The 16704-nt window shown below is 45.1% G+C and overlaps 1 protein-coding gene across 6 annotated transcripts in view; it reads right to left on the reverse strand.

Moving 5' to 3' along the window:
• The window catches only part of LOC103190388 (kazrin), a 51483-nt gene that overhangs the window by 5054 nt on the left and 29725 nt on the right, over nucleotides 1-16704 (reverse strand). For 5 of the 6 annotated variants that reach the window (XM_042343543.1, XM_042343542.1, XM_042343544.1 and 2 more), the window contains exons 2-5: nucleotides 14892-15083; nucleotides 10666-10802; nucleotides 6085-6255; nucleotides 2851-2934 (exon numbers count right to left, since the gene is read on the reverse strand). In XM_042343543.1, coding sequence (XP_042199477.1) covers nucleotides 2851-2934; nucleotides 6085-6255; nucleotides 10666-10802; nucleotides 14892-15083 — 584 coding nt within the window. The remainder of the gene's footprint in view (nucleotides 1-2850; nucleotides 2935-6084; nucleotides 6256-10665; nucleotides 10803-14891; nucleotides 15084-16704) is intronic. The other variant, XM_042343545.1, reaches the window with a different exon arrangement.

The following is a 16704-nucleotide window of genomic DNA, read 5'->3' on the forward strand; positions in this document are numbered from 1 at the left end:
CCTGAAAGTCCACCTCGTCTGAGCCACTCTAGTAATTAACATGGAACAGAATCTTGGAAAGTTTCTCAATTTGGTCTTTAATTTGGAAGTTATTTTTTTCTTTTTAATGACTGTAAAAAATCAGCTTTTAAAGATGGAGTTTAACAATTGTGCACAGTTTGAAAGTGTAAATGGTCTGTCAGGGGGAGGTTTGGGCTTCTCTTTCCTTCTAACCTAATTCCTTAAATATTATTAATAATTATTAAATATTATTATTGCATAGATAAGCAGAACATGTTTATGAATAGCAGGATTTGGGGCTTGCTGAAGCTGGCCAGCACGGAGCACAGTGGCTGCCTATTTCTAACAGAGCAACATCAATGGGAGGAAGAGGCAGCACGCAGAGCAGACTGGCATTGCTGAGCAGCACAAGACTTCATTGAGGACCAACAGCTTCTAATCTGGGTCAAAAGCAGGAAGTACTCCGAGAGCCTGGAGACAAACCAGGGCTTGGAAATTCATCCCCTGCCCCAGTCAGCAGAGAACCTGCCATTGCCTTTGACACCCCACCCCCCATCCCACACAACAGCCAATTATTGTCGTCCCTTCGCACTGACCACTTCAGAGACCTCGAAAGGCAGAGCCCTGGGCAAACTGGGACTAACATCACATTGAGACATCACTACAGGACTGGGAGATTGGCTATGTGTATGTATGTGTATGTATATGAGTGTCTGAGATGCAAGGATTTCCTTGGGTCCAAAATCGAGAGGATCTGCTCTGCCACCTCAACCCCCACCCCAACCTTCTGGCCTCCACCTACCCCTCCTTGTATACCTCTGACTCCTTCTCTGCCCATTCCCCTCCTCCCTCATCTTCCATACGAAACCTCCCACATGCCCCTGGACCACATGCCCCTCCTTGCCCCCTTGCGGATACCTTGAACCTCTCCCTCTCCACTGGTACAGTTCCCACCTCCTTTAAAACTACCATCACCATCTTCTCCAAACAACTCCCTCAGCCCTCCCGTGCTCCCACGTTACTGCCCGTCTCCAACCTGGATTTCCTTTCCAAGGTGTTGGAACGAGTCGTTGTTTCCCAGCTTTAGTCTTTCCTTTTCCGGCATGCCCTGCATAAGCCCCTCAATCTTGTTTCTGCCCCATGCACAGTACCAAGACTGCCCCAGCCAAAGATACCTGTGACACTCTCTCCATCTGTGACCAGGGCTTTCACTTGCCTTCTCATTCTCCTCAATCTCACAGCCACCTTCAGAACTGTCGACCTGTTGAGAACTATCGTTCTCCACCGTCTCTCCTCTCTGCTCCACCAATGCGGTTCTGTCCTATCTTGGTGTCCCTGTCAGCCCGACAGCGATCAGCTCAGCATCGTGCATTTCACCGTTGCTAAAAGCTTCAAAATATTCGAAACACCCTCTGGTCTCAACCATAATGTTGTCATAAAATTTAAGACTGTAAAGACTTTTGGAAAATTCTTAGATTCAGTCTTAATGCACTTAAGTGCAATTGTAATCTGTTCTTAAAATGTGTCTAAAACCCGTCCTTAACAACAGGTTAGGGATTCAACACACGCTCTCCTCCTCCACCGTGTGCCAACATTGCTCTCCCCGCAAGCTTGTCAAAATCCAAACGGCCTCCTGCATTCTGTCAGCTGGTGATGAGTGAGATCTCTGCTCACCACGGAAACAGTTTCACTTTTAATTTTAATCCATTAGCGCTGACCAAGAAAATAAACTGCTCTGTGTTGCGCACTGTGTGTGTGTATTAGGCTGCCTTTATATATATATATATATATAGTATATGTGTGTGTGTGTTGGGGTGCAGCCTGGCTCTGTGTTGCACTGTGTGTGTGTGGATGTATAGTAGGTATGTGTGGGGCAGCCTGGTTCTGCGTCACGCGCAGACTGCATCTGCCAGTTGTCCCCCAAGCCCCACCCCTGGGCAAGTTAAGCACACAGTGGCATTGGGGACAACGGGTGCTGTTCTCTAACACCGTATAACTACAAAATGAACCGTCTGCCAGCAAACAGCATCTCTCCCCAGACAGACAGAGAACTCAACAAAAGATCAAATCTGGTTTTAGTTGGGGGCGATCCATTACCCTTCATGGGAAAGGCAAACCACCTCTCAGAGCTGGGCTAGTGCTGCTCTGAAACTCACCACGAGGAGGCAGGCAAGAGCAGCCTTAGGATGGCCCTCAGTGATGCTGATCCCTGGCTGTGGCGGATGTGTGTTTGCGTGTGTGAAAGAGAGGGAGGGGAGGAGGAGTAATAAAAAGTAAAACCTCCAGTTCCCATGACAGTGCTGGTGCTAATACCACGGCTGACAAGCACGAGGGGCACAGGCTCAGGAGTGTTAGTAGAGAAATTGAAGCAAGGTCAGAAGGAATTTCTAAACTCAAGAGCGTTATTAGGGTGGGTACAGATGAGCAGCAAAAATAGTCAGCAATGTGGGGAGAGAGTTGGAAAGTGCGGTATTAAATATGATTTAGAAAAACAATCATATCAGTGGCACAGATGCAATGGGCCACAAGGTCTCTTCCTGTGCTAAAACGTATATTTCTAAACTCAACAACTCCCGATTGATGGTTCCTGTGGTTGACTGATGGACGCGGTTACCACTGATTGACTACTGAAGTCTGCTTGAGCATTACTTGCCTTGCGTCCCTCATGTAGTGCCGTGCTAATGTGCAGGTCTCGTAACGTCTACAGGGGGAGGGCAAGTAACAGGACACAAACGTGCACACCAGGCCCAAGATCCACCCTGAGGGCAAGGGGACCAATTGGTGCCAATTGTACAACAGAACACCACTTAATACACACAGTGCTCGACAGTTTCTCAGTGCACCTCTTACCGCTGGCACCCGAGGGTAGGGATCCTTCTCAGCTGAACGATCAAAAATGCGATATTCCATTTTCTGGCCCATACGGTTCATTATCTGGGGAAGATAGCACGTCATATTTACGACCCAATGTTGGTCCCTAGTACTTACGATCCTTTGACCCAATCTGACCTCTAACTTGCAGTCATGTAATTCCCTGCAAACACCAGTCGGTGGAGCAATTCGACCAAGAGTGTCCTATTGAGGTAATCGCGCTGTGACGGGGAGAGCAAAGCATGGAAAGGTGAAGCAGCGTGGACTGAGAAAGACAGAAATAAGAGTTAAAATAAATACACACAACTTTACTGATGGGGTTAGATTGGGGGATGGAGGAGCCAGGATAGTGAGAAAGCAGGGAATGGGGTTAGAGAGCTCCAGTGGGAGCGAGCACCAGCACAGATACGATGGGGAAAGAGAGCAGGGAATGGGGTTAGAGTAGAGAGCTCCAGTGGGGAGCGAGCCCCAGCACAGACACAATGGGGAGAGAGAGAGAGAGAGCAGGGAATGGGGTTAGAGTAGAGAGCTCCAGTAGGGAGCGAGCACCAGCACAGACACGATGGGGCCATGTGCTGTGAAACATTCCAGGATTCTAGCCTCCTTTTCATGGAGAGTGGATTTTATTGAGGTTAGGGAGGAGGGGACATAAATCAGTGAAATCTCTGATCCCGTGCACTGAAGATTCATTCCCATTCCCATTCTGATTTAAGAAGAAACAGGAGGGAAAGAGATTATGGTGATCTATCTGACCGGCCGGTCCCAATAAAAGGGAATAAGAAATAATCCTACATGACTCTCCATCTCTCTGATTGCTTCTCCAAACAGCTGCCTAATTCACTAATGAATTTACCGAATAATCTGCCTCCGACACTTCCCTAATCATCCGTTGCACACATTCACCGCTCTCCGCGTAAAGTCATTCAATCTGAACTGTCTTTTTTTTTCACTGTTCCTCTCCTGGTCTCCAGGACCCATCGCCCTACGTTTTTTGATCATATTAAAACATATTATGGTGCAGTTAAATCAATATATTTTAGGATCTTCTGTAGGTCAGTAAGATCTCCTCCAAGTACGGTGGCAACATAGCACTGCCTCTGATGGCCTGATACAGTCCAGAGAAGGTAAGCCTCTGATGCACGCGGTATTTTCTCTAATGGAGAATAAAAAGACCTGGCGCTTTGAAAGTAGCAGTGAGTGTGTAATAATCACCCACACAGTACAATTCAGAGCCTGGGTCAATTGATCCCACTGCACACTGCAAACCACATGATCAATCCGACTGATTGGAAACTAATCGCGTACCACTGCATCCTAACCAGAAGCGATTCTGTGCAACTGTGAGGTCAATACTGCAGTGTTCTTAAATACCATCCACTGCTTAATCTCTGCTGGCAATAGGTATAAGCAGTAAGCGAGAGACCTGAGTTTAATTCCAGGCAGAGGGCGAAACGTTGGGTAAGTTTCCTTACTCCACACAGAGCCTAATAATAATCCCTCCAAAAAAAACAAAACAATAATAAATTGGTCATTTTCAATCCACGACTGTTTGTGGGACATTGCTGTGCGCAATTGGCTGCCGCATTCGCCCACAAATATACAGTCAATTCACTTTACAGTGTGTTCTGTGAAGCGCTTTGGGACGTCCTTCTGACGTGAAAAGCGCTATATCAAATGCAAGGATTATTATTATTAATAAACCTGCTCTCATTAATGACATGTTTGGAACCCCTCACCCCACCCCGCTGGACTGAATGAAAATACCAGCAATATTGTTTTGTAGGCAAACATGACAACCGTTTTTACCAACCAGTTGATTGAGCGATTTATCTTGGAGAGTGTCACCAGGACACTGGGAGAGAGAAACCCTCTTCTTTTTTCCAATAGTGCTTCAGAAGCTTTAACATCCAACCGAACAGACGCAGACGAGACCTTGGTTTTACTATCTTGTGGAACGAACAGCACCTCTGGCAAGGCAGCGATTCCCTCCCACTCCCCTGTCCTGTGCTGGAGTCTGAGCTCAACATCCCCCACATGGGACTTGAACCAATAATCTTCCAATCTGTTAACTACCATAGACCTGGTTCCTACCTGGGCTCAGGCAAGAAGAAATTGGCCCTTGGGTTGAGGTACAAGAAGGTGCCTGTGGACTTCACTTGCTGTGTACTTGTTGCGAGAAATTAGAATTGGAAGTTAATGGGGAAATGAAGCTGAAATGCAGTGTCCAAGCCAGGGGGAGGAAAGGGGCTTTGGATCACCAACACTGTCTGCATCTGCTCACTCACTTTGTCCAGCACCAACATGACAAGGAGGGGATACAGCAAAATGTACAGAAAGAAATAAACTGGGGTGAGGTGGGGGAAAGAAGAGGAAATCAATTGCACCTGCAGTACTAGCTTTGCACCTTAAAGTGACACTAGCACACTGCCTCAAGTGGCAGAAGGCTGATCCTGGAGCATGTTGGTCACACAAATGCTGTGGTGATATATCAAGTGAGAAGAATACTGTCTGCACATTCAGGGGCAAAGAGGCAGATCAGGCCCTGCTGCAAATTAGAAAAGAGCTCGATCCTTTGGTAAGAGCCATCCCGAGGGAACAAAAGGTCACTCAGCCAGGAATATTTGCCACGGGAACACTGCAAAGTGTTCTGTCTCACTCTGGTTCATCTGACTACCATAAACTCAAAGTTGTATTTGTATATTTGTTTGGATTAAAATTGTGGTGTTTTTTGTTTTGTCCTTAAATATAGAATGTCATTAAAATGTGATTTGCTCCCCACCCTCCCACTCAACACACACCCTCACATTCTGAACAATGTGAACACCCAAAGCTGGGTGCCAATGCCTTGAATTGAACAGTGAGGCCAGAGTCTGAGATAAAGCGAGGGAACTGCCAATGTGCTGGCACCGGCCACATTGTTTAGTGGTTGAAATGTAATGAGTTCCCTGATTAAGGGCTGCTTCACAGGATAATTACCCAACAGCATCGATATCTGTAAAGTGCTATCTGAAAGGCCACTCACACCGATGGTGGCTCCAAACAGTTGCTGGACTCTACTGTGATTCTGGCGTCAAGTGGGACAGTGGAATTAACACACTTTGAATGGTGTTCCTTCATTAAGGAATGACATGTTCAGGAATGCCAGAATTCTAAGCCTGTTGTTTAGTATCAAATGATTTGAGACCTGAGCGACGATGTGGGGGCCTGCCTTACCATGGCCAGCTCTGCCTCCAACTCCTTGATCCTATTCTCTTTCAGGTCCAGCTGTGTGCGGAGTGTGGTGGCGTGGTCCGTGGCGTCCTTCGTCTGCCTGCGAAGCTCCCACTTCTCCCGCTCCAGAGAATCCTTCTCTTTCGCCAGCAGCTTCACTGCATCCTCACTTTCCTACCCAGGGAGCAAGAGAGAGCACAGACCTCAGTGTCAGTGCACTTGACCTTTTCCAAACGAAAGGCAGCAACTTACATTGATACAGCAATAATAACTAACACAGAGCCTTCCATGCAGGGATAGTTTCAAAGTGCTTCACAGAAATGCTGGGGAGAACTGAGGAAGGTGAGTACAGAGGGTGAGGGTGTTGGTACTCCTACCAACGGGTTAGACACAGAGTAAAGCTCCCTCTAGACTGTCGGTCCACACTCCCCGGTCAGTGACAGCACGGATTAGAGACAGAGTAAAGTTCCCTCTACACTGTCCATCCACACTCCCCTGTCAGTGACAGTACGGATTAGATACAGAGTAAAGCTCCTCTACACTGACCGTCCATACTTCCAGTGTCAGTGACAACACAGGTTAGAGACAGAATGAAGCTCCTCCACAGGAGCCACAAGCACAGAAAGGTGGGTACCTTTTACAGGACGAGAGACATTTCCCAATTCAGAGCTCAATGAAGAACCGATCAGTGCTGTGTTCCTATGCCCATTCGGATTGCCCAAACTCATCCCATTCACTCACCTATACAGACAGAGGAGACTTGTATCTCTCGAGGATGGGCTAGATTTGAACCAAAGTTACTGAGGTACAGTACACTTCACACCTAGCCTCCCCCACTACCCAATTGATAAGAAAAACATTTTCACATTTAAAAGTTAAGAGCATTTAAGGAGAAGATTAGCTTGTGGAAGGCTACACTCCAGTTGAGACCGGCTGCAGGGGTGGAATGGTGTAATAGCAAGACATTTTAATGTAGCATAACGAGGGGTTATTACAGAAAGTAATAATGTACAATCTCATTAAAGATTCAGACAGTGTTGAAGGTCCTACGTTGAGGAATTTACTGAAATGCAGCTGATTAAATACATGGCAGGATTTCAGTCTCTCTTATTAAAGGGCTATTCATTATTCACAACTTGTCAATGTTGGTCACTATTGGTGGTCGCAGACTCTGGAGTTCTATAGTCAGTCTGAAGGACAGTAACCTACATTTTATACCTAAACCATCTCAAAGACGTAATAAGGCATAATATCAAATGCAAGGATTATTATTATTATCTCAAAGCCGTTCGTAGAACATGATGCATAAAATTAAGTGAATGTTGGCATGGAGGTAGTTAATCCACGTCAGTATATATGAGACGAGTGGCTGTTTTAGTTGAATTTAGCTTTTAGGTAAGAAGAGAAACAATGAGGGTAAGCCAGGATTCTGGGAGAGCAGAGGAGCAGTGGCTAAAAGGCTTGGCCATCGATGGAGTGAGGATATAATAATAATAATAATCCTTGCATTTGATATAGCGCTTTTCACGTCGGGAGGACGTCCCAAAGCGCTTCACAGAACACACTGTAAAGTGAATTGACTGTATATTTGTGGGCGAACGCGGCAGCCAATTGCGCACAGCAATGTCCCACAAACAGTCGTAGATTGAAAATGACCAATTTATTATTGTTTTTGGTTTTGGAGGGATTATTATTATTAGGCGTGTGGAGTAAGGAAACTTGCCCAAGGTTTCGCCCTGACCTATTATTTATTATTTACATGAGAAATTATTTACATGAGAAATTTGGATACACACAATGTTTCCAAATTGGAAAACATACAGGATATACTGGCTTATAACTTTAGAGACCACTTAATGCCATCAATAAATATCCACAATACAACTCCGGGTTTGAAGAAGCTGCCTGATTTAGAGAAATAAAAGCAAATCGCAATTCTTAATCTTCAGCAAATACTGGGACCTGAATTGCATAACAAAACAGGCAAGAAAACAATCAAGACTATGGTAATTTAAAATGTACAAAACTAGCTCACTCATGTAAACTGCTTTTACAAAACGCAGTCCATTTCTTTCATTCCTATTGAAGAAACTACCTGGATGCTTGTGCATTTACTAATAATGGAAAGAATGAAAACGAGATAATCTGATTCAATGTTTAGCGGAAATAATTATTTTGCCTCGGCTCTTATCTGTCATTCAGTTGATTCACAGGGTTTATAATGCTGTTGATAACTATGACTAACTCTTAGCTTAAAATCTCAAACAGCTCATTTATGAGCAGGTCTAGCGAGTTGGAATGATCACACAGGTGTGTGGAGCTACAACATTCCCTGAGCTAGGGTTTCAATAGGTTTTCCTATTTTAGAATCTGCTCCCTCCCATGTGAATTTCTTTAAGTATTTTATACCCATTATTCCAGAGTACTAACTATTTAGTGTTGCATATTAACATTTACGTTCTTAAGGCAACCAGGTTTGAATCTGAAATTGACAGGGAAAATATTAGAATACGTTAAAAGCTGTAGAAAAAGTGGAAATTAAGTTAGTTTTAAGAACCTCTGTTAAGAACCTTTCCATAATGTTGTGTCATTTGGAGAAATCTATCACCATAGATTTTGTTCAAGGTATTTCCACACGGATAGGAAGCAATACTCTTTCATACTGGAAGTCCACTGGAATGATCATAATATTATACAAAGTTGCATATTCAAGGGGTCTTGAATGATTAGCTTCACTGTTAGAACAATGCAGATTAAAAACTATAGCAGATTGTTCCTCCTCCTAGGCAATGATAATATTGACATTCCTCCACCTACTGTAGTTCCACTATTACTTAACATCAAAGGTGAAGCAAACATCTTGAGGCTAAGGAATGTAAATGCTCCAAAAAAATACAATCTATGTATTTACAGAGAGAAAATAAAACTCAAATATTGATAGAATTAGAAGAGGAAAACTGTGACACGTAAGAGGCAAGTACAGGGTTGGTTGGAAGTACTTTGATGGGCAGATCCCAGCTGAACGTGTCCACATCGATCCGCTCCGCCCCAGTCCAGGTAATGATCTCCGATTGGTTCTCAAGGACTGTAGGATAGAGCAAAGTTGGAAGAGAGGAGTGTGGACAGGAGAATGGGCAAAAGATCGGGCAGGGCACTATAGTGAAGAAATTTAAAAATCAGAAGCAGGAACTTGGAAGTTAATTTCCTGAGACGAGGCGTCGGTGGGTGGAGGGGGAGAGACAGAGGGAGATGAGCCCCGAGGGAGTGTGAGCAATAACTACATGGAGAGTAGTAAGAGGGGAAATAGCTAGCAGCTGGTCACCTTTGGGGGCGGTGTGAGATTATTAAACCTTAAATCCAGGGAGTTTTTGAGGGTAAATGTGCTCAAGCGGCTCAAGTTACTTTTTGGGTGTAAATTATGTCATAATCAGAATAGATTTAACTGCTTCCAAAGCTGGCTGATCAGAACAGTTGCTGCAATGGCTCTGTCATTCAGTCAGAGCCTGACCGTTAGCTCCTCTCTGAAAGGCAGCACCAGAGCGTTCCTCTCCTCTTCTCCCCACATCAGTGTTCTCTGTCTGCTCCAGACACATCTCTGTATCTCTGTCCCTCAGTTGATGGCACTCTTGCCTCAGGGTCAGGAGATTCAAGCTCTAAATTGCGACTGGAGTTCACAGTCTAGGCTGACACTCCATTGAGTTACTGGGGAAGTACTGCATTGCCAGAGACGCTGTTCTTTGGATAAGCTGTCAAATAATGATAATCCTTGCATTTGATATAGTGCTTTTTACGTCTTTGAGACGTCTCAAAGGGCTTCACAGAATAGACTGTAAAGTGAATTGATCGTATATTTGTAGGTGAAACGTGGCAGCCAATTGCGCACAGCAGCGTCCCCCAAGCAGCCGTGGATTGAAATGACCCATTTATTATTGTTTTTTTCTTCTTCAGGAATTATTATCAGGCGTGTGGAGTAAAGAAACCCAAAAAACATTAAACAGTGAAACTAATTCAATAAAAATCAGTGATATAATTACTGGGAGGGAGAGGGGGGGAGGGATACTTTGGAGCTCCCTGATGATCCTTTCCCACTCCCTTTCCCTCGTACACCCGAGAAATGTGACAGAGTCCCAGGATTATTGGTAACTTGGTCAGAGTGAAGAGGTATCGAGCAGTGGTCCAGTGGACTTTCTAGAAGATTTTGGGTTGGGGGAGGTGAGGGGGTGGGAAGAGGTCGAGATGGCAAGATAACAATCCTCCTCCCACCTCAAACCCAAGCTGTCTCTAATGCATACAAGGGGAAGGGAATAGAGCCGAATAGGAGGGAATAAGAAGGGTAGAGGCTTGTGTGGAGCCTAGAGTACAGATATTAGCACAGTTTCTGTGCTGGTTCTGCTATGGGTTTCTATGTGTTTCCATTGGTCGCCATTATACTGATCATCACCAGGAGAGATTTTAATGATATAGCGCCTTATCACATCTTTGAGACGTCTCAAAGCGCTTCACAAAATATACTGTAAAGTGAATTGACTGTATATTTTGTGAGTGAAAATACATTCGCCCATGTGGTCACCAACAATCACTTGCCTTTCTGTGTTGCTCATAGTTTCGTATAAAATCCCGGAGCTGTTCCTCCCGGCTCTCGAGAGTTGCATACAACTGCTGCATTTGATTCACCAGGTCGGCCTTCTCCGCTTTCAGCCGTTTGCGGTCAGTCTTCATGGCTGTTAGGAGAGGAAAGGGATAATCAGACCTTGGTTGTATGTGCAGTGAGAGGGTGGTAAAAACGTGAAGAATTCAGCCTCACTGATCCTGTGGGTGATAAATGGCAAGGAAACAAGGCGTTTTTTTACAGCACCTCATCATACCAACATGCTTTAGTGCAATTTACAGTAATTACTATCAAGTGTAGTGTTTATTTCCTTAAATCAGTGTGGTCCAATAGATGGCCCTTGGGCCGCATCTGGGCCGGCGGATGATTTCCCTCCCTCCCCCGGTGAATTATCCTCTGAAGGCAGCAGGAGGAGCCAGCGAAAATAATGCAGTCCGTTTCTGCAGTCTGTCAGGAAGCCCTGACCCCTCCCATCAGAGATCTCTCCCCCCTCCCCCTAGGAAGCTCTCCCCACTGCCCCCCTCCACCTCCCCCGTGCATTAAATGTTATCATTTGGGAAAGGGTATTTGTGATTAGAATTTTTACTTGAAGGGATTTTCCGTTGCCATCACGTAGCAGGGAGCTGATGGCTTGAATTGGTCTCACCATCACATGCATACATATTTGTTCATACCATGAGCAACCTTATCCCTGCAGAAATCTTCCATTAAGTGGCCCCAGAAATCAAATAATTATTTCTCTGCAGCCTTCATGTTGCTGATCATAAAATAACATGGATTTAAATTCAGTGGAATGAGGTTATCAAATAAATGGATCTTCACATTTTCACTGAGGGCTCTGATAATAATAATCCTTGCATTTGATATAGAGCTTTTCACGCCTTCTAGACGTGACCATTTCCCCCCTGCTCGGGTCCCGACCCAACTGTCCAGCGCCTTGGGACGTCCTCCCGACGTGAAAGGTGCTCTATAAATGAAATCTTGTTGTTGTTGTTGTCTCAAAGCGCTTCACAGAATATACTGTAAAGTGAATTGACTGTAAATGTACAGTCTGTGGATTTCTGACATTCAATCGGGAATAACCAATCCAACAGCCCCGCCAATTCTTCATGTGAAAGCTTTGACAGTGAGTGTTGGCAGTGAGGGCGTGCACTGCGGGGGAATGGGGGGGGTGTGGAGGGTGGTGGGAGAGGAAGGATGTCACACCACCATTTAATCACATTCTCATTTCTGATTTCCACCAGAGAAACCACATTCCTAGCCTTGGGGTTGAAGGTTTGTGTGTCGTCCCATGCTCACCCTAGCTGAGATCTGCCTATTCAATAACAAATTACATTTGTATAGAGCCTTTCATGTTGGAGGACTCCCTCAAGGTGCTGGATAGTTAGGGATTTGGAGAGTGTTTAGAGCAGGGACCAGAGAGGAAGCCACCGCTTAATCAGGAGAGGCATAATGCACAACCCTTTTTCTCAACTGAAAATGACCTCAAACTAGGAAACAATTAACTAGCGATGAAGGGTTTTCTGTCACAAAGAGAGATTTGGGAAATTAGGGATTTTTTCAGCAGAGCTGAGAAAGCAAAAGGGTGAAACTATCAAGATTATGAGGGACAAATTGTACACAATTATTTCCACTGGTTGTGAGTGTGGCAGTCCTGAATGGTTAGGTTAGGTAATGGGGAAAGAGTGGGGGAGTGGGGCTGATTGGGCAGCTCTTCCAAAGAACCAGCACAGGCACGATGGGCTGAATGGCCTCCTTCTGTGCTGTAATATTCAATGATTCTATGAAGGAATGGATTTTTGCTCTTTCAAAAAGTTAGCAGACATGATTATCCAAATGACCTGTGCTATACATTTCTATGGGCTTGTCTGGTTTGGTAAGCATGGCAATGGGTTTCTTGTAGTCAGACATCTGCCTGACCCCAAAATGTGATAGCAAATACTGTTATTGCTGTGTGTAAATTGGCTGCCACGTTCACACTGCAAATCCAGAGTCACTGCACTTCATAGTGAAGTGGTTTGAGATGTCTCAACAACATAAGTGCAGCATCAAATGCAAGGATTATTATTATTGTGAAGCGCTTTTACGTGATAAAGCCCATAAAAATTTAATTTCTCTCTTTCTAATATTCTACCTTTTTTCACAAACTTGACCTTGATCCCAAGACCTTCTTTCCCCTGTTCCTCCTCTCACAGAATGTATACATTTATTCTGCTGATTAAAGTTATTTAATTCATCAATAACTAGAAAAGGGACCAGGAGTAAACTCTCCAACCTTGAGAAACACCCCTTCCTGTCAGCCTAACCTGAATCCAGTTTCAAAACCTCAAGAAGCTAAGCAGCCTTGACCTAATCATCAATCAAATCTCATTATTGTGATCACATTGCAATAAGTCCTCCAAGATGTGAAAGTGAGTGAGTGAAAGGAGTTACAAGTCAATTATATGGGATTACTTATAAACAGACCATGTAGGAAGCCATCACCAAGGAGACAGCAGAGAGGTCGCAGGGCAAGTGCTGGGGTCTGACCTTTGCCCCTATGACAAAAAAGGCTTGTTGAAAGTCAAAGGTCACAATCAGAATCCGGAAACTTCTCCTGGTCCTCAGCCTCAAGAACGTTGTCTCGAAATTTAAGAGGGTACAGAATTTTTTTTAAAAAATCATAAATTTGCTCTTAAATTGGAAGCTTTTATTTAAACAAAATGGAAAACAGGCTTGCAAATTAAGATTATATTTAAGACATTTTCCACAATTCTGATTGATCTTTGATATTAACGGCTTGTCTGCCTGGCTGGCCGTGTGTCTGTCTGCCTGCCAATGTGCGAGCCTTCAGCCTCTCTGCCCCCACCCTCTGGAACTCCATCCCACACGTGTGCCTCGCCCCCTCCCTTCTCAAGACCCTCCTCTTCGACCTTACCTTTGCTGACTTTCCTACCCTCCCCCCTCCTGATCCCGACCACCAGTTCGGATACGGATCACTGACTGTCCAGTGCCTTATGACATCCCCCCTGACGCTACACAAATGTAATTTGTCGGCGTCGTTGTCTGCCTGCCCTCATGTCAGGGAGTCCTGTAGCTCAGTGGTTAGAGCACTCGCCTTGCAAGCGAGACATGGGTTCAATTCCAGGCAGAGGGCGAAACCTTGGGCAAGTTTCCTTACTCTACACGCCTAATAATAATCCCTCCAAAGCAAAACAATAATAAAATAATAAAATTGGTCACTTCAATCCACGACTGTTTGTGGGACATTGCTGTGAGCAATTGGCTACTGCATTTCACCCACAAATATACAGTCTATTCACTTTACAGTCTATTCTGTGAAGCGCTTTGAGACGTCGAGAAGATGTGAAACGCAATATCAAATGCAAAGATTATTTTTTATTATTTTATGTGTCCCAGTGCATTGTGTCTGTGCCTGTGAATGAAACCTGGTTGACTATTCGACCAACACAAGGATCTGGTTCACACAGGTCATACAGAGCACAGGACTGGGCTGGTTACTAGTGCCCTGGAGCACATCAATCCCCATAATATACAGAGAAGCACATTTTCCCTGTTGATTTTATTCCCATTATGCTTGAAATGTGTTCTGTGCTGATTGATGTCAGGAGAAGAAAGCTAATCCTGTGAAAAGGATTAGAGGGTTTCAACCTCTGGCTGAGGCTTGGCCCTTGGCATTTGAGCTTTGATTTTTAAGAAGATTAAAATGTGTCCCTTTAGGGCTAACTTAAGGAACACTTTATTCCAATCAGTGACCAGAGACCTGAAATTTCTCCATTTTCTCCATTCTCACCATTTGAAAATTTAACACAGCACATTATTTTTTTAAATAATTCTTCAATTAAATTTCAATTTGGAAACTTTTTTGTGGAGAATGTGGGGAATTAAAACTGAACTTAAGAACTTTCTGATATTCTGGCACAAGATGAAATATTAAGACTTAAGGTAAATAGCATAATGCAGATAACAGGCCTGTGTTTGCACAATAATAAGATCTTTGCATTTGTCAGGTCTTTGAGACATCTCAAAGCTCTTCACGGGAGTACACTGTAAAGTGAATTGTCTGTATATTTTTTGTAGGCGAAACGCGTCAGCCAATTGCACACGGCAGCGTCCCACAAACAGTCGTGGATTGAGTGACAATGTTTATACACAGAACGTGACAGACCTGTGTTCATACATGGTGCTGTGTAACACTCACCCTGCAGGGCTTCTTTGGCTCGAGCCAACTCATCCTCTTTCTGTGCTAGCTGCACCTTCAACTCAGTAGCCGACAGAACCTCAGCCGATTTGCCCCCGTGTGATTCCTCCAACTCCTTTGTCAGCATCTCCTTCATCTGCCTCAGCCACTGTACCTCCTCCTGGAGCTGCGACACCTCCTCCCGCAGGAGCACTATTAGGACAGAAGCACACACAGGTGAGACACCACCTGACACATTGCTGTCCCTCGCACAAGTCAGAACCCATAACCTTCCTGATTCAGAGGCGACATTGTTACCTGAATTTACTTGATTCTAACATACTGTTGCATGCATGCCATCTTGGAGCAAGCTCATCTACAAAGGAGACCATTGGGAATGGCCTTGGAAATTACCTTCCCCCTCCAAGGAGGATAGTCAAGCCTTCAAGAGGGAACTAGAAAGATACTGAAAAAGGACTACGAAATCCCACTTACTCCTCTGCTCCTCGTTATCTAATCATCCCCTGTTAACCAGGGAAAGAACTCAACTGTTTTAATTCTTTCAAGACGCTTTGTTCCAAAGTGCATGGCCTGAACATGACTGACTTTTGAGGGTGAACCTTGAGATAAATCCACTTGGCTTCTCACAGCTTCGTTTCAGCCCCAGACCCAAGCAGCACAGCAACAGTTGAGAAACTTTTAACTGGCCATGTCTTTGCCAGCTTAGACTTCTCTCATCAATGCTTTCAACAGCCAGCCTCCCTCGCTGCACTCTTCATTAACCTCAACTGGTTCAGAGCGTGCCCTGGGTTCTATTTCTATCACTTCCTCCTTCCCACAGTTAGAGACAAGCGTCCAGTCACCATGCCTCTTCCCTCTGGATCGCTCTTCCAAGACCTCACAGTTTTGCTACCACAGTCTTTCAATTCAAAATCGGTCACTGGACACGTTATCAATCACCTCTAGACATATCTAGATGGCATTCTATAATAACCAGTTGTCAAGGGAATCTATAAAGCCATATTTCTGGGTGATTCCACCTCCCCCAGCATTATTTGGGCATGTCACCAAACTTCGGATGCCCCCGTCAGCAAAACTCAACTCAACCACATCCCAAATATATCACCTGCAATGTAAGCCTTCAATACAGCTCCAGAAACTCCCAGACCCTCAGCGACGGGAGGATCCCCAGCGACAGCTGAAACCTCAATGCCCTCTCTGTGGTTCCTATCTGGCCCAGCCTCTCAATACTCTTCTTACAACAATTCGACAACAGCAGTTTGACTTAGGCTCCCATTGTCCCCTGTGCAACATTTTTCTTACTCATGCCTCCAAAGGCAACTGCCCCCTCAACATTATGAGCCCAACCAAGTATTTGAGCTCCCGGACTCCCAGCAGCAGGTTTTTCAGTCCCCAGGACTTCATACAAGCTCAGGCTCCAAACCTAGATCATTCCTACGAGGATTGGACAGGTGGCTCACCCAGCCTGCCAGCAGCAGCTGGAGTCCCACCAGCTCCCTGCCTCCCAGCAGCAATTGGAGTCCCAGTGCCTCTCGGCCTCCCAGCCGCTTCAAGGCCCCCATTAGCCGAAGGCCCATCGACAAGCCTGTGACAATGCCCACTGACCCCAACACCCCAACAACAGGAAAATCCACACCAGCGACTGGACAGGATACTCCCCTAATGCAACCACCTCTACCAGCCCATCGACAGCGATCAGCCTCCCAACAGCAATCAGACCCCCGACAGCGACCAGAACCCTTACAGGGATTGGACAGCCGACAGCGATTGGACAGCCGACAGCGACCAGATCTCCAACAGCAACCAGATCCCC

The sequence above is a fragment of the Callorhinchus milii genome, unplaced genomic scaffold (genome assembly GCF_018977255.1).
Source record: "Callorhinchus milii isolate IMCB2004 unplaced genomic scaffold, IMCB_Cmil_1.0 Scaffold24, whole genome shotgun sequence".
In the NCBI taxonomy this organism is placed as follows: Eukaryota; Metazoa; Chordata; class Chondrichthyes; order Chimaeriformes; family Callorhinchidae; genus Callorhinchus; species Callorhinchus milii.